This window comes from Protopterus annectens, chromosome 1.part0, assembly GCF_019279795.1.
Source record: "Protopterus annectens isolate FY-2018-M chromosome 1.part0, PAN1.0, whole genome shotgun sequence".
Classification (NCBI taxonomy): Eukaryota; Metazoa; Chordata; order Ceratodontiformes; family Protopteridae; genus Protopterus; species Protopterus annectens.
The window spans coordinates 883,898,718-883,918,239 of NC_056725.1; the positions used below are offsets into that span (position 1 = coordinate 883,898,718).

The 19,522-nt window shown below is 40.0% G+C and overlaps 1 protein-coding gene across 2 annotated transcripts in view; it reads left to right on the forward strand.

Annotated features, from left to right (window-relative positions):
* LOC122795620 (CD109 antigen-like) overlaps positions 1–8,584 on the forward strand; it is a 647,366-nt gene extending 638,782 nt beyond the window's left edge. For both annotated transcript variants that reach the window (XM_044063888.1, XM_044063895.1), the window contains one exon: positions 7,762–8,584. In XM_044063888.1, coding sequence (XP_043919823.1) covers positions 7,762–8,051 — 290 coding nt within the window. In that variant the 3' untranslated portion in view covers positions 8,052–8,584. The remainder of the gene's footprint in view (positions 1–7,761) is intronic.
* Positions 8,585–19,522: the final 10,938 nt, after the last annotated feature.

Genomic DNA, 19,522 nt, shown 5'->3' on the forward strand with positions numbered 1-19,522 from the left:
GTGAAAGTGCAGCAGATTTGCTACTTTAACTTACTGAGGTCTAGTGAATGGAAGTTAATGAAAGACAGAGACAAAAACATCAAGATGCATTGCTTTCTAACTCACTAGAAGTACTCATTGGGTTTTGTATGGCATCATCGACTTAGCTATCCTTCTGACATGCAGGGTAACAGGGTTCTATTCTGAGTCCATTGCTGTTCATCATACATGTGTTCCTGCTAGGAGATTTTACTCAAAGGAGAGTTTTAAGCCTTCACTTTTATACTGGTGACATGCTGCTGTTTTACCTCTGCTTTCCACACAGCTCCAGGAGAATTTTTAGACAAACCTGCCTTAGGCTTGGAATGCACCCACACTTAGCTGATTGATAATTGGCTGAACACAGTACCAGCAATATGATTACTCTGACCTTTCATGCCACCCTGCATAATTTTTCTCCTTTGGTCTTGTCACCTGACATTATATACAGTGGTGGCAAACTGGAATTTATGATCAGCATGCATAATCTAGATGTGATAATTAACAAGTCTCTTATCCTTATAGGGCATTTATTGGCTGTTGCCAAATCCTCTTTCTAGCATCTGAGGAATGTCATTCTGATTAAACATCTCATTCTATTAGATGACTTAGCTGTGGTTGTATATGCTGTGGTCTCTTCACAGATCGACTAGTGCAGTAGCTTCTACCTTGGGTTACTGCAGACAGTTTGACTTTTTGCAACATCTGCAGAACTCTGTTGCTTATTTTTTTTTTCATTGCGGTTTCCAGATATTACCATATTACACTTGAGTAGTGGAGTCTTTGTTGGCTACCTCTTCATTCTCAAATTGTCTGCAGAGTCCTCCCCTTAGTCTCTCTAGCCCTGCACATCTCAGGTTCTCCCGAATTCCTTAGTACAAATCAGAGGCATTGTCTTTGGAATGTCTTGCCGGAATGGTTTGAGAAGCTTCTAATGCTTGCTGGTTTCACCTGCTCATTCAAAATGCATTGCTTTGACTTTGTGTACATAAGTATTATTAACATTCTATTTGTGGAATTTTACAGTCTTGCTGCTGACGTTTGTTTTATTTATTTTCTTATGTATTGTAATAGTGCTTGGATAATTGTCATTTAAATCTGTACTACGTTTGTAGTCAGACTGTACGGTAGACTATATTGTGGATTTTGCAGCGACTTCTAGTTTAATGTCAAAACCTTTTCTCCAGCAAAATGCAATGGAATTTATTGCACATAGTTGACAGACTCTGCAGATGACTGCTGATGGCCTAGCAAAGATCATGTCAATCATGCCAATAGTTATGAATATATTCAATGACAAACTATGGTGTACTAAAAAACTGCACATTGTATATGACAAAAGAACCCTTGATTTCAAGGCTTCAATAAGTTATATAACAAGTACAGCTACAGCAGCACTGGAACCTTTGGTATCTTTTGATAGTCAAGGAAATGTATACCTTTTCATGCTCTGCAAAAACACAATAGACTATTTAAATTCTGTGGCCCTTTGTGTAGCTAAAAGTCAGTCAACCAATATGCATTTGTTTACAACTTTCTAAAAACAATACAAAATAAAAATAAATTGAATGATAGTCTAAGAATGATGCCCAAGATTTCTAAATTATGGATGTTTTTATCTTTGTGGTGACAGCTCCATGTGTGTCTCTTTCCTTTTTAAACCTCAGTGTTGGTCCACTGGATGATGGCACTCTGAGTCATCAAAATAAAGAAGAGTTTTTTTCCCAGTCATGTGTTGTGTTGTTGTTGTTGTCTTTCGGCTTTTTCCGGTTAGGGGTCGCCACAGCGGAACTCCGATCCACTAATGATTAGCAGTAGATTTTCATGAATGTCGAGGTGCCAGCTCGACATTCAACCTTCAACGAAGGCATGCCCATTTACGCATGTCTTTTGAATGCCCACCCAACTGAGGGGAGGACATGCAGACTCCACACAGAATGCACTCCACACACTCCAGCTGAGAAATGAACGGGAGAAACTCTTGCTGTGAGGCAACAACGCTACCGCTGCACCACAGCGGAATATTTCCAGTCATGTGTATAAACATAAATTAAATTGTATGAATTGACATACAGACCGTGTTTTACAGTGTCTGGTTCTGTACCAATGCCTACGAGTGAGAATTAGGCAATTCTACATTTTAAAATAGTTTGTGACCATCGCCAGTTGAATTTAAAAACCTTAGTATGCCATACACCATTGAAACAGAGCCATATTTTGCTTTAAAACTGACTGTATTGACATTATTTCCCCTCAGCTTTGCAGAACTGCTTTGAAATGGTTTGGAGTTATTGACCAAGTAGAAAAATCTTCATTTTGCAGAACAGAGGAATGGCAAGTTTGTATAAAATAAGGACTACTTGAATGGCAAGTTTGTATAAAATAAGGACTACTTGAATGGCAAGTTTGTATAAAATAAGGACTACTTGAATGGCAAGTTTGTATAAAATAAGGACTACTTGACTACCTAGTCTATTGCTTTTCTTTCATACGTTATAAACTGCAGCTGGTATTTAACCAATAACTTATTTTCCCAAAATTGAGAACAGAAAATAAAATGCTGCTATTGAATCACAGCATTAGTCCATGAGGATATATTGTTTTTCTAAACTACAGTACTGATTTTATAAGTGCTGAATGATTGTTAGTATTTCTTCTCAAATACTACGGAAAACATTTGAAATGAACTATCAACATTTTAGGATGCTTTCAGAATATATATACACTTCACATCATATATATTTACTATGATGTCTTACTGGATATAGTTTACTTTCTTTCCTCTGTTAAGACTTAAATAAGTTAACGAGTCACTATTCTGTCACAGTTAACAAATATGAATAAGTAAATGAATGAACAGACTAGTTAATTGATAAGAATGTCAAGCATCAGCAAAGAGAGCCATTTCTCCAGGAAATTTACCATCTCCATCCTTCATTCACTGAAACGTATTAAGTAGCTTTCTTTTGCCTGAATGACTAAATTTGTAAACATTTCAAATTTCATGACCCGCAGCTAGAGTGAGTCCCAAGATGCTAAAACTGAATGGGCGAAGGAATTACCTTACATATACTAGGTCTGAGATTCTATTTCTGAGAATATTCCCTTTTGTCTGAGGGGGTTAACGGAAGGACTTGCCCCCCACTGCAAAATAAAAGAAGTTTAAAGAAGAGGAGCAATTTTTGAGATTCACCCTTCCCTGAGATTTCAGTCTTTTTTCTTTGTGGCATTTTGAGTGCTGAAAGTTCAATAGGGAGCCGACTAAATTGCTATGAATTATTTCATTGCTTTTGAATGTAGTACATCTTTAGGTAAACTGTATCATCACACAGGAACTGTGATGCGACCTTAAGTACATTTTCAAGGAATTGGGAGCTTCAAGGGAAAAATAAGTTTACTGCTGCTCGTGTTGAGTGTGTTCTCAATGGGCAACTGTTTTGTTTAGCACATGGTCATCACTACTTGTGCTCAAAAGCAGTGTTAGTAGCACAACAGGTAGCATTCTTGCTTTTGCTGCAGAAGTCTATGGGTTCTTCTCCCACACTATATAGATGGATTACTGATATTGTGTTTTACTTTAAGGGTGGAGTGAAATGCTACAGTCTTGACAGTGTCCTCCTTTGGGTGAAATGACATAACTATGAACTTGTTGTCAGTTTTACATCCATTCCCTGTTGCAGTATTAACAGCTTACCAGTTTATTTGAATGCAACATGGGCAATTTATTCTTCAAGGGCAGCAGGCACTGAATTTGTAGAGGAAACACTGAAGTATAAAGTTGTTTGCTAATTGCAGCCTCTTCATTAGTTACAGAGCTCTTTAATGTAGAATCATTCAGATGAATTTTACTTCTGCAGAGATTGTGCATATTTTTGGAGTGAGTTGGATGAAGTGGTGATGACTGTACCCAAGGGTGAGAGACTGGTGATTGGAGCAGATTTCAATGGGCATGTTGGTGAAGGGAAAAGAGGGGATAAGGAAGTGATAGGTCGTATGGTGTTAAGCAAAGGAATACAGAAGATCAGATGGTAGTGGATTTTGCGAAAAGGATGGACATGGCTGTGGTGAATACGTATTTTAACAAGAGTGAGGAGCATAGGGTGACATACAAGAGTGGAGGAAGATGCACATAGGTGGATTATATCTTATGTAGATGGGTCAGTCTGAAGGAGATTGTAGACTGTAAAGTGGTGGCAGGGGAAAGTGTAGTTAGGCAGCATAGGATGGTGGTTTGTAGGATGATATTGGTGATCAAGAAGAGGAGGAGGAGTGTTTGGGCAGCACCAAAGATCAAATGGTAGAAACTGAAAAAGGGTAATTGTGAGGTGGAGTTCAGGGAAGAGTTAAGACAGGCACTGGGTGGCAGTGAAGAGTTACCGAATAGCTGGGTAACTACAGCAGAACTAGTAAAAGAGATGGCTAGAAAGGTGCTTGGTGTGACATCTGGAAAGAGGAAGGAGGACAAGGAGACCTGGTGGTGGAATGAAGAAGTACAGGAGAGTATACAGAGAAAGAGGTTGGCGAAGAAGAAGTGGGATTGTCAGAGAGATGAAGAAGGTAGACAAGAGTATAAGGAGATGAGGTGCATGGCAAAGAGAGAGGTGGTGAAGGCTAAGGATAAGGCATATGAAGAGTTGTATGAAAGGTTGGACACTAAGGAGGGAGAAAAGGACCTGTACTGATTGGCTAGACAGAGGGACCGAGCTAGTAAAGATGTGCAGCAGGTAAGGGTGATAAAGGATAATGAGGGAAACATACTTACAAGTGAGGAGAGTGTGTTGAGCAGATGGAAAGAGTACTTTGAGGGGCTGATGAATGAAGAGAATGAGAGGGAGAGAAGGTTGGATGATGTGCGGATAGTGAATCATGAAGTGCGGTGGATTAGCAAGGAGGAAGTAAGGATAGCTATGAAGAGGATGAAGAATGGAAAGGCTGTTGGTCCAGATGACATACCCGTGGAAGCATGGAGGTGTTTAGGTGAAATGGCAGTGGAGTTTTTAACTAGATTGTTTAATGAAATCTTGGAAAGTGAGAGGATGCCTGATGAATGGAGAAAAAGTGTTTTGGTACTGATTTTTAAGAATAAGGGTGATGTGCAGAGCTGTAGTAACTACAGAGAGATTAAACTGATCAGTCACAGCATGAAGTTATGGGAAAGAGTAGTGGAAGATAGGTTAAGAAGGGAGGTGATGATTAGTGATCAGCAGTATGGTTTCATGCTAGGAAAGAGTACTACAGATGCAATGTTTGTTCTGAGAGTGCTGATGGAGAAGTACAGAGAAGGTCAGAAGGAGTTGCATTGTGTCTTTGTGGACTTAGAGAAAATATATTACAGGGTGCCTAGAGAGGAGTTGTGGTATTGTATGAGGAAGTCAGGAGTGTCAGAGAAGTATGTAAGAGTGGTACAGGATATGTACGAGGGTAGTGTGACAGCGGTGAGGTCTGCGGTGGGAGTGATGGATGAGTTTAAGGTGGAGGTGGGATTACATCAAGGATCAGCTCTGAGCCCTTTCTTATTTGCAATGGTAATGGGGAGGTTGACAGATGAGATCAGACAGGAGTCACCGTGAACTATGATGTTTGCAGATGACATTATGATTTGTAGTGAGAGTAGGGAACAGGTGGAGGAGACCCTGAAGAGGTGGAGATATGCTTTAGAGAGAAGAGGACTGAAGGTCATCAGGACTAAAACAGAATGTGTGTGTGAATGAGAGGGAGGATAGAGGAATGGTGTGAGGATGCAGGGAGTAGAGGTGGCAAAGGTGGATGAGTTTAAATACTTGGGATCAACAGTTCAGAGTGATGGTGAGTGTGGAAGAGAGATGAATAAGAGAGTACAGGCAGGATGGAGTGGGTGGAGAAGAGTGTCAGGAGTGATTTGTGACAGACACGTACCAGTAAGAGTGAAAGGGAAGGTCTACAAGAGGGTAGTGAGACCAGCTATGTTATATGGGTTGGAGACAGTGGCATTGACAAAAAGGCAGGAGTCAGAGCTTGACGTGGCAGAGTTGAAGATGTTAAGATTTGCACTGGGTGTGAAGAGGATGGACAGGATTAGAAATAAGTTGGAAGATTTGACTACAAAGCCAGAGATGCAAGATTACATTGGTTTGGACATGTGCTGAGGAGGGATGCAGAGTATATTGGGAAAAAAAATGCTAAGGATGAAACTGCCAGGTAACAGGGAAAAAAAGAAGGCTTAAGATAAGGTTTATGGATGTGGTGAGAGAGGACATGCAAGTGGTTGGTGTGACAGAGCAAGATGCAGAGGACAGGAAGAAATGGAAACAGATGATCTGCTGTGGTGATCCCTAACGGGAGCAGCCAAAAGAAGAAGAAGAAGAGATTGCACATATTAACTGATATTGGTGGATTATAATGACAGAAGTTGGGTTGAAATGTTCTGAAATGGGTAGTTTTGTCATCATTGGTTCATACATTTTGTTTTATTGCTTACTGGAAAAATAATCAAAACTACAAATTTAAAGCACACTCTAACAAGTGGTTCTATATTGTACAAGGAATATAAGTTAGTATAATCAGAAAGGTGACTCAAAGAAAACATGCATGTGTGCATGGTCCTAAATGTGTGCAAGGAGCCTGTTGTTGTTGTCTTTTGGCTTTTTCCAGTTAGGGGTTGCCACAGCGGAACTTAGGTCTGCTAATGATTGGCAGTAGATTTTCACGAACGCCGAGGTGCCAGCTCGACATTCAACCTTCAGTGAAGGCACACCCACGCCCATTTACGTATGTCTTTCGAATGCCCACCAAACCACAGGGAGGACATGCAGACTCCACATAGAAGGCACTCCCCGCACTCCAGCCGAGAATCGAACGGGAGAACCTCTTGCTGTGAGGCTACAACGCTACCGCTGCACCACGGCGGCAAGGAGCCTACGGTATGAAAATAGCTCAAATGTAAACTTAATCCATGACTGGCCAGATGCATTGTCTTTCAATGTGGGTTTCAATGCCATTTCACTGAATGTGAGTTTCAAGGGCAGAGAAGTTTACTGTTAATGCTAAGCCTGTTTTTATTGTGAGACTGTATTGTTTTGTTTAGCAAATGTCTCATGGTGTCTGTGCTCTAAAATTTGAAATAAAAATTGTAAATTAAATCCAAATAACTGTAACCACTGTAGAGTAAAAAGTATATAATATGCACACTGACAGGTCTGAACAGTGTTTATGGTAATAGGAAATAGCCAAGTAATGGGACACTGGAATGACTGGAGGCTGCGGGGAGGTGCCACTGCATGGGCTAGGGAACTGCTTTGGGCCTTCTGATCCATTATCTTCCCTAGGTCCCATTTGACCATGATACAGCTCTGCACTGAATATTAAAATAAATATGTGTATTTAGAAGAGTTTCAGTTAGAGTTTAAGAAGTACATTATTTAGAATAAAGGGTTTCTAGCTAGAAGCATGAACACAGTACAATAAGGCCTACCTGATTACAAGTACTAAGAGTTTCACTTACATTCTGTTGCATTCCTTTAAAGTGCTCCAAACCGTCTAATGCCAATTACTGAGAGCAGAATATAGTAAGAAGAAAGGCAGTATTTTTTGTAACTTTAGCCTATATATATAAACTGCATAGTAAAGCCAAAATTCCAAAATGATTTCTTAACTATTGCATTTCTTGTGTAGTACACATTTTAAAACATGTATTTTAGCCACAATGTATTGTAAAATGCTTTGTCATTTCAAGATGTTTAACATTTTGTGTATGTGTTTTTTCAGGTAAAATCACAACAAAAACATACAACTCTCCTGTTCTCACAAATATAGATCCATGTCAGTTTTGTGGAGTAAACTGCTCCTTGTGCAAGTCAAATGTAGACCCGACTACACTTGCCCCCTCAACTGAAATGATATCTGTAGGATCTGCAACTGAAACAACTGTGGGAATTATAACTGTATCGTCAACTGTGAAATCTACAACTGTAAAAACAGTTGTGGGATCTGCATCTGTACATTTGCCCATTGGAATAATTCATATTCTGCTTGGTGTTCTGATGACTCTAAGATAATTCAACCACACTATATGTCATCTGACTTCAAAACTGTAAGGTTGTAGGTCTGATAACTATAAAAAAAGGCATGAATTAAAGCATCCATCATTAAGAAAAGAAATGTTGCAAATTTTTGAAATTATTCATTCATATTTGAAAAATAAATATATGCTGTGTTGCATTGTATCTATACACTTCATATTTTCCTCTCTTGCTTGTCTTTGCTGTTGCTTGTGATTAAAATTCATTTATTTTTCTGTTTTATTTTTATTTAGATATGGGTAAGGTATAATAGATATAAACTGTTCCATTTTCATCCATCAGAGGAAGCACACCGTGAATAATGCATACAATATAAGCACCACTTAATTTGCAAAATAACATTTTAACCATAACAGATCAGCAGTGAGCAGTTTAAAATAGACTAAAGTGAATAATGTCAAGAAGTTGGCAGGAAGTAGAATTGACACAGTTTACAATGTTACCATAAGGTATAATGTAACAAAGATAATAATATAAAAAAAGATTTAAAAAAATGCTTTTCATTCAGTCACTCTAAAAAGTAAAAAATAAGGAAGAAGAGTGGAAACTTTGCAAAAGAAATGCAGACAAGCTGATTTCAGAAAAGCATTCAAGGCTGGGTTTGTTGAGTCCTACTACTTCTTCTGGTACCTCATTACCAGAATAAGCAAAACCAACCTCGAATACTTTTCTGAAATCAGCTTGTCTGTTTTTCTTTTGCAAAGTTTTCACTCTTCTTTCTTATTTTTTACTTTTTAGAGCAATTGAATAAAAAGCATTTTTTTTTAAATCTTGTTTTTATATTTTTATTTTTGTTTTACTTTTTAGTGTTTGCGTACAATATTAATGTCATTAATATTAATTAATTATTAAATATGAATAAATATTGTGTCACCAATGACAGAGGGACAAATAAACACTCTCTCCTCTTTTTCACTTAACATTTGAGTTACTTGAGTTTATGTTACATTAAGCATTGCAAAAACAATTGTCCAAGACCTAAGAAGTATATGTCATAGATGATGTCAATCACTTGTGCTGATACTGGTAACCAGAGGTCCAGACCCCAACCAGCTTACAAAAACATCAGGAGCTATTGTCATAAATTGTAACCCAGTCAATTGCAGTAATAGCAGCAACAATCCTAAACCCATCCACAGAGACAAACTTGACACTTTGTAAGAACTGTTAAAATCCGAAACCCATCAACAAAAACACAGATCCCAGAAAAACTAAGCACCCAGTGCTCTTTGCAGCAGCTACAAAGTTAGACCCACCACTGTTCCTTGCAGCACCTACAAATCAGCACCCACCTCACCTGAGCAAAAGCTATGAATTGAACAGAGTGCTTTCCAAACATGTAATTTCATGACTCAAATACACTCCCCAAAACAATAATGCTCCCAGTTCCACAGAAGAATACATACCCTACTAATCTGTTTAAGTCTCTGTACTCCAAAAAGACCCACTAAAACAACTATTCAACTGTTATTACACATAGATATTTAGAGCAATACATTGAATTCGATAACAATGCTAATAAAAGTGGGTATCACAATCCCTAGCCCATTATTATTGTTTTACAATTCTGATAATAAACCAAAAGAAGACCAATCGGCTGGCATTATCATAATTTCATACAGTAACCATGCTTATACAGCAAACTGCTTAAATTATAGTTAAATCATCCACTCAATAGTAACTGCATTGATTTTTTCCAACTTCCTGTAACTTAGAATTAACTACACACAATAGATCCATTACAAAATAACTGTGGCCCATGTGCATGGAATACTAACAGTTTTTCTACACTTGTCAAGAAATGCAAAGCATGACAACACCATCTGCGTATGGCATGGCAGCTTCTCATGGGACATTCACCGGGTACTTATTTAATATATGTCTGTCAACATACTCGGTTTAAACTTGCCTGTTTTTTTTCATGTGTGTGTGTGTGTGTGTGTGTGTGTGTGTGTGTGTGTGTGTGTGTGAAATGATGTCGGGAGATGTGAGAGTGTGTGTTTGTGTGTATTGTCTCATTAATGACAGAAGCACAATATTTTACTCAAAGAGTAAACTGTTGTCCCTCTGTCATTATTAGAATGCTTTTTGTTGAATCTGGCATTGTGAGCCAGAGGCGAGACAGAACCACAGAGGGATAGAGAGACAAAGCCACAAAACCACAAAGCCAGCTTCAATGAAAAGCATTCTAATAATAATAATAATAATAATAATAATAATAATAATAAATAAATAAATAGTAGAAAGCAAATTATATAGTTTGTAAATGCTGGTCTTTATCAACTAGACATATGAAAAATAATGAGTTGTTGGCATGAGAAGCACTAAAAGGAAGCACAGTAACCATTCTGTGAGCTGTTATGACAAATTGATGTGTAATAAGCAACATGCAGCTGAAGGATTTATTAAAATGAACTGCAGCTAAGTTTAAACCATGGAAATGAATATAGCTGGCACGCGCATTTTGCCAGTGACAGTTTAATAATATCAAGCTGTCTTGCACCTTGGAAGCTGAAGGCAATGTTTTTGTAGTTTTCCAGGTGTTTATACTTCCCGTTTTTTACATAAACAAACGTGTGTGTGTGTGTGTGTGTGTGTGTGTGTGTGTGTGTGTGTGTGTGTGTGTGTGTGTGCTCACGCTCGGGTGTGTGTGTGGCATTTTAATCACAGCAAGTTCTTTTCTTCTCGTTTCATACTAGTATTTCTTCCTTCTGTTGCTTCCACTTTTTTTCATTTTAAATATTGATATTTATAGGATGCCCCATTTGTATAGGTGCATTAAAACACTCCATTTCCAACTGTGATTAGAGCATACGCAGGTAAAAATGATACTTGGTACAAGAACACCCTGCCTTAGAGCACACTCAGGTGTGCTCTTAAAAAGACATTACTCACAAACTACTTGGCATTAATTAATGTTTGTTTAATGTTTGAATATGCCATTCTTTTAAAAAAATGTGATCTTTGGCCTTATGTGTTTGATGGAGTAATAAAATATTTTAAATTTAATTGTAGTCCTTTGTCAAAAAGTGCTATAATATGTTTTCCTACATATTGTTTGATAGTTAATGTCTGTTAATGAAACATTTTCTGATAAATAAAATGATATTAGTCCATATTGTAATTCTGTACCCACAAGTTACTCATTGATTGTTTGAAACCACAACATTTATAATGTTATGTCTTTTGCTAATATTAACCTTTTAAAATAACTTTAGAAGAAACACCATCACCTGCTTGTTGTTGTGCTATATTTACTTTGTTCTCATATTACTAGGCTATTGCTTAGTCGTTATAAGATTCCTGGGTAACCGTGATGATTTACATTTGTATGAGATACTTCCAAAAGAGTAGATGTACATGGAAGAAGTCAACTGTGTTCTAAATCCATACATTTTCTGAAGTGTCATACCCTTAGTAGGCTGCTTCACCAGTTGTACGTGCCTATGCTAGTACCACATACATATAACTGAGCTGTTAGTTTATGCTTTAGGGGTAGGTATTTATATAATTTCCTCACAGTGAATAATTTGTTCATAAAGCAAATGTACATGAAGTGTGACAGTTAGGAGGAGGAAGAAAATATGATTCAAGAAGAAAGTTGAGATGTCCTCTGATCTTGCATTGAATATATCATAAAAAAGAGCCAAAGGTACAAGAAAAATGTTCAAGTATAGTGAAGCTCCATTGCAACAGAGCATAACAATTGAAGCTGAGCAAATTAAAGTGCACACACTCATTTTAGAGGCATCCAAAGAAAAAAAAAGGGCGATGGGTAAAATGAGTCTTAGTATAATCATTACTACTTCTTCATGCTTCTATTATTATGTGGGGGTCTACTGTTAGTGCCCATCCACCATTAGCTCACGGCACACTTTTCTGCTGCCACTTGCTCATGTTGGCAGGTGCCCTAACTCCCACTGACTTGATTTCCACCTTGTTACAGAAGGCTAACTATCCCTCCCAGAGCTCCTAACAGTTCACCCATTCCCTTAACCTAAATTCCTGATCGTTCCTGCTTCCTTACTCTAATCTTCCACTCTCACTCTCTTAAACTAAAACCCCTCCCCTTCCTGACCTTAATCTCTTGAGTGCTCCTTAAACCTAAACTCTATGTCCCGTCCCTAACACTAACCTTCTGCTAACTTCTGATTGTGCCCTATACCAAAAATCCCCTCCACTTATTAACCCTAACCTTCTGCTTATTCCCATTCACTCCATAAACCTAAAATCCCCTTCACCAATCCTAACCTTGCCATGTACTGATGTTGTGATTCCCAGTACCAGCTAATGCTATGGAATAGTATGGAAAACAGCCTGGAAATTAGTGGATGCAAAGGACCACATAATGTTATGCAAATTAAGTATACAATTTAATGTGTATAGAATAAAATGCAAATGAGTGCCTCTCAAAGCAGGCTGTGATTCATAGTCTTTAGGCACATTAGGCATGCAATGAGTTTTATGTCACTGTAACAGCAAAATACAAGTGGAAACTTTTGGAGGTCCAACAAGCAAACTTGCTTGGAAAAACAGTATTTATGAACTAGTACTTACCCACTATATGTTCCATTACTTTGAAGCTGGTAGTATGGGGCAACTTGAGGCAGTGCAAATGAAAATGGTACTGTCAGCAGCTTATATGCCACCAGCTAGTCACTCATCATCCAACAGACAGAGATATTATCTAGGTGTTGGTTAACATGTATCTAACACAAACAATTAGGACGCACCGGGTATACTACATGTATGGCCTACAGAACACTTTTGTTGTACTACTTTCACAGTAGATGAGCATATCTGTTTTACAGACATAGTAGAGGAAGGACCCACCACCATGCATAGCTTGTATGACATTGCCTCATTCTCCATATTGCTGAGTCTGTAGATTACATTCATATGGCAATAAAGGTATCACCTTGTGCCCATTATACAATGATACACCGATAGGAAAAGATGACAATACAACAAATGCCAAGTAGAATGAATGCACAGGGATTATCAATGTGTCTTCACATCACCTTGTCAGTGTCAATAATTATCCCATATGTCATACAAGTCACTTATATTGTCTCTTCTTGCAAATGGAAGTTACACAGGGTCACCTAGCTGGTTGGTACAAATACTATGGTAAGGGCACATATAAACCACCAATAACAGTCTGTACACTTGTCATATATCCTCATATGATCCTTCTGTATTTTAGGTGATACAGGATACCCATTACCATGGTTCATGACGGCCTTAAAGAACTCACACAGAGTCACTGAATAGCAGTATAACACCACACATGCACATAGCTGAAATAACATTTGAGGGTGTACTCAGCTTGATAATGACATACCTCTGGATTCAATAAGCTAATTTCTCCATGCAGGAACAGTGTAGCCGCTCCTGCACCGAATATGGCTGCCGTTCGATCCAGTAAACTAGTGTTTGAAAATGCACGAGCCTGCCTACACTCATAGCCGACCTTAGGCATAGGCCAACTAGGCAGCCGCCTAGGGCACCGCTCTGGTAGGGGCACTTTTCCAGTATTTATTTGGTGTAGTTAGACCAGGATGGGGGCACCAGGTAGTGCCTAGGGCACCAGTTGACCTAAGGCCGCTCCTGCCTACACTATTCCTGCATGAACACCACTGCATAATGCCAATTACCTAATCTTCTGTTGAAAACCACACAAATGAGGTGAATTAGTGATTCAGCAAGCAGGCAGGCATCCATGCAAGAATAGTGTTAGTTGCAGAAATGAATTCAGCTACTAGCCAAATGCATTTCTGCAAAAAATTAAAACGGAGGTATGACAGCTCAAAAAAATTATGTATTATAATCTTTAGGCATGCCAATGGCCAAATATATGGCTATTGGCATGGAAAAGTTTTTCATTTATATAAAAATAAAAGGTTTTTTTTGGGTCGATCTTGACAGTTTAAGCATGGGGCAGTGGCTTGCAAACGGGAACGTGCCAAAAATAAAAAAAAATGTGAAAACTCAATTTTAAGGGAAATCTGCATTTAGCCATTATAGTCTATGGCATGTAGAATCAAAATAATATCAGGGAACACTGGTTGTTAAGGGGAAAAGCTCTGGGGCAGTGCAGTAACTATGGACTAAGGCAGTGGGGTATGCAAATAAGGGGAAATTTACTGAATCACAAAAATATTCTAAGTGCCAAACTGCACCTAACCATGTAGGTGCTATAACATGATCGTATAAGTAGGAGGAGGAGGAGCAACAGACATGAAAAGGGTGTGTGTCATGGATGGTGTAAGCACATTGGAGCCCTATGGTGCCCAGATAAGCTTAGCTAAGTACAGCTAAGCAAGGGGTGGTATTGACTTATTCCATGAAATGAAGAGCGTATTCACATCCAGGGAGGGCCATTTCTTCATGTTTACATTAGCTAAAAATGTATGCATGGTGTGCACTGGGTCTAAAACAAAAAACACACAAAAAAATACCTGGAAATAGCAGGACTGTTTACATTTGGGAACCAGGTTTGCTTGGGCTTAAAAGGGGCAGAAATTGGAAGGGGAAAAAAGGAAAAATAGCAGAATAAAAGAAATCAAGAATAAATTACATAGCTAGCAGGTGGAATGCATGTCAGCCAATCATGCAGGCAGCATCTGCAGTACAACAGTATAAACTATGGAAACACCTTACATTCTGTTTTTTTCCACAAACTCTGCACCATTGGTGAACACATGAAGGGGAATTGTAACTGGAAAAATGTTAAGGGCTGCCAATCCTTTGATCCATCAGTATGTGCTAGTGGCTGAGGGCGGTGAGGAGGATAATGCTGACAACAGCCACAGACCGAGGAGGAGGAAAAGAGTGTTCAGACCAAGGGTAATTTACCAGGGGCTACATCATCTAGAGATAGTGGAGTGCTACAGGATGGACAGAGACATACTTTAGCAAATCACTGAGCTGTGCTGGCCTCAACTCAGACTGAGAGTCAACAGAAGAGAACCTATCACAGTGGATACAAAGGTATGTGTCACCTTAAGAATTCTAGCTGCAGGTACTTTCCAAAGACCTACTGGGGACATCATGGGGTTCTCACAGGCATCTGCATCCAGGGTACTCCACCAGTTCCTGGATGTCATGCTACCACATGCCAGTGAGCGCATTTACTTCCCCAACACCAGTGATGAGAGGACCAGTAATATGCATCTCTTCTACCGTGTAGCAGAATACCAGGAGGTACTTGGTGCGATAGACTGCACTCACTTCCACATCAAAGCACCACCTGGTGAACAGGGTAGGGTCTACATAAACTGCAAGGGATTCCCCTCCATCAACTGCCAGGCTGTGTGCAATGCCCAGGGCATTATTATGAATGTGTGTGCTGGCAGCCCTGGAAGCTATCACGGCTCCCACATCTGGCATTTGTCACAGCTGTACCAGGAATTTGCCAGTGGGGCATCCCATATGGCCATCTAGTGGGTGATGCTGGTTATGTACTGGAGCTGTGGATGATGACACCCATCAGAAATGCACACACATCCACACAAGAATGCCATAATGAGGCACACGCACAAACCAGGATCATTATAGTGTCTGTTTGGGATGCAAAAGTCAGAGTTCCTCTGCCTTGACATATTTGGTGGAGTCTTGCAGTACTCACCAGCCACATGTGCACACATGTTCATAGTATGTGCCATGCTACACAATATAATCCTGTGGAAACAGCTGCAACAGGAACAGCAGGGGGAAGGGCCACACAGCCCACCACCATTGCAAAGGTCCCCACAGGAACAGAGGGTCTCAGGAAGAGGCCCCTGAGCCTGCTCCTGTAGGCAGATGGAGGCATGCCCAGTATGCTCAGGCCTTGGCAAAGAGCCAAAGCATAGCACACACACTGACACTGTAGGGAACCCAGGGACTGACACCTCTATCTGACTCACACACACAGTAAAATTGATGACATGCACATCACATTACCTGTAACTTACTATGTATAGGGAATGTACTGTGTACATCCAACATAGGCGGCTCTCAAGCACCGCCCTCACAACTGCCGCAGCTTCAAGGTAAATCAGTCTTCTTAACAATAAATGAATGGATTAGTATGTTTTGTTAGCATATCTATGGTAATGCTGCATGCATACAAGGGAATGGGGTGGCCTACTGAGATAGCAGCACACAACTGACAGCTATGTTGGACACCAGGAAATGTCTGCCCAAAACTGGCCTCCACACACTATGCCTTAGTACCCAAGGTGGCATATCCCACTATAGTATATGTGTGGAGTCAACTAACTGGGGGGGTCATAGGTCACAGGCATGGATGTCAGTGTGAGGGTCCCATAGCCACCCCTCACACCCACACAGCAAGTCAGCTGTAGAAAACCAGAGAGAAATGTCTGTTAAAGGTACGCAAATGGTGGCAATGTTGAATTACCCCCCTACAGACTCACATAGTGATAGCACAGCAGGGCTCACAGTTGCAGGAAAGCTATGAAGGGTAAGAAGTCTAAAAATCAAACGAATGCCACTACAATCTGACATGTGCTCTTTACTGATATACCTCTAGTCCCCAAGACAGGACACAATAGTATGGTAAATGGAACCAAAATGTAAAGCAAATATCAGCAAAGTCTGTGCAAATGTGTACAGTTGACAGGTGTGCCCCCCCCCCCCCAGATTCCCACACAAATGCTGTAACATTTATGTTTGCAGTAAAATAGCAGCATAGCACACAGTGGCAGGACTATACTAATACACTTGAAAATATGTTTCCTGTCCACAATATGCAGTGGTCAATGAGCTATATGTATGTGTGATTAATACTGTCAGGATCTGGCCAGCACATTCTCCTGGCAGTCATCTTGTAGTGCCATAGGTTCAATCCTGTCTTTGACAGGGTCATGTGCAGATAACTGCAGTGCCAACTGTTATGCATGCCAGTGACACCTGCTGCTCTGCCACTGACATACCTGGAAGTCACAGTGCTATGTGGAATATACTACACATATAATGGACATTTTGAAGGATGTGTAGCCAAGGTGCTAAGGCTTTTGTGAATATAAGTGCTTTTTGGTACTGCTGCCAGTGTTTTTTCTCAATAATCTTTTTTTCTTATGTTTGCTTTTACATATAATGGACTTGCCTGCACAGTAGAATGTACTGTGGACCCACACCCATAACTCAAACCTCTGTCAGCAAGATATCTGGACAAGGGCAGACATAAAAGTGGAACAAAGGCACAATGATCAGCATGTGTTGTAAATATCACCCTTACATACTGAGAAAGTTGGTAAGGTGAGGGGTTTATGGTAGCAGGAATTTCCTGAAGGTTATGAAGTCTGAAACAGTAACGTCTGTTATTATTTTGTAACATCACTCTTCAATTATATGCAACTAACTTGCCATAAAAACACAAGTTTACATAGACAGGATGAAACCTCTAGCCAAACACCTGGACTACCTGCCAAAAAATGGACAAGTGAGAAGTATGGCCACACAAGGATATGACATCTCAGGTTAGAAAGATACCACACAAGCAAGAGATCCCCAGCCAGTATATCACCAAGTTGCTGGACTGTTTACACAGTGCATCATCACTCAACTGACTGTAGCCACATCTCACAAATTGCCTTGTTTGGCAAGAATGTACACAGCTGCCCTCATAATATTGGTCTATGCATCATACAACTAGTATTCCTCTGGCAAAGCACTGTGATGATCTGTGGATGTCTGGCACTAGGTAATGACACAATACATTGCAGTGTCAGACTACAGATATGTCAGAAAATGTTTGCTAAACAAACCCAGTACCCTGAGGAAAGTACTGTGTACTCCTGAGATGTATGGCTGTAGCACACAAAACCCTGGACTGGTGTACACCTATCTTTGGACTGGAGTCCCACTCTAACTATAGAAGGTCACACTGGTCATGCTCTTACACTTAGAGAATCAATCAGACTGTATTGTGTATATATGTCTGTGCATACAGGCAGCTATGTACACCTTAACTGTCCCCCCCCACACACACACACACACATCAGACAGGATTACTCTCAGTTAGTTGTAGGTGGCCCATATGTGATATATCTGCATCTGTTGCGTGAGATACACAGACATATATATGGGCAACTGATAACATATGTCAGGCACACACACACATAGATGTGGGGAAGTGAGAGGCAGACAGTGATAGAGAGAGAGACACACACACACAGGGGGACAGACAGAGTGAGTCACGCACATGGATACCTTGAATGGCATACAATGATGTCCTGCTATGGACAGTAGCATACCAATTGTAAACAGTTGCATGTGCTGGCATAAAAGGTGAGCCCCATTGTGTAAAAGTAATGAGGTTGGGTTTATAATATCACATCACCTGCCTGTGTGTGTGTGTGTGTGTGTGTGTGTGTGTGTGTGTGTGTGTGTGTGTGTGTGTGTGTGTCCGTAGGTCTAAATATTAGGAGATTCTTCACACTCAGTACACTTCACATAGCCCTATTTCACAAGATCTGCTGCTGTCATTCACCTTAGAAGTACCATTGGACACCTATCACCCCTATAAGCTTTGTAACATGTGCAATAACAGTGTAACACTATATTACAAATAACTAAATAGGTAGAGGGTTCTAATTTCAATATTGGCAAGTGTGTGTGTGTGTGTGTGTGTGTGTGTGTGTGTGTGTGTGTGTGTGTGTGTGTGTGTGTGTGTATGTGACAGTTGTGTGTGTGAGAGTAAGAAAGTGTTTGTTTGTTTGTTTGTAGGTGAAACAGTTTTAGGCCATTCCCACCCACAACACTTCCAAGTGCCCCACATTATCAGTCCTGCTGATGTCATTCCTCTTATTAGCCCCTTTGGCCAGTTGTCAGCCCAATAAGCTCCATAGCATGTGCGATATCTGTGTAACACCATAGTACAAATCACTAGATAGGCAGGGGTTCTTCTCTCATATTCTGCAAATGTGTGTGTATGTGTGTGCAAGTCTGTATGTTTGTAAGAAGAAATATTTTGATAAGTTTCCCACCTAGTGCCCCACTTTATCAGTCCTGCTGATGTTATTCCCCTTATCAGCAGCTTTGGTCAGTTAGCCTAATAAGCTCCATAGCGTGTGCGATAACTATGTAACACTATAGTACAACTCACTAGATAAGCAGGGGTTCTGCTCTCAAATCGAGCAAATGTGTGTGTGTGTGTGTGTGTGTGTGTGTGTGTGTGTGTGTGTGTGTGTGTGTGTTTGTTTGTAAGAAGAAGTATTTTGATAAGTTTCCCACCCAGTGCCCCACTTTATCAGTCCTGCTGATGTCATTCCCCTTATCAGCACCTTTGGCCAGTTTTCAGCCTAGTAAGCTCAGTAGCGTGTGCAATAACTGTATAACACTATAGTACAAATAACTAGATAGACAGGGGTTTTAATCCCTATGGTGGTAAGTGTGTGTGTGTGTGTGTGTGTGTGTGTGTGTGTGTGTGTGTGTGT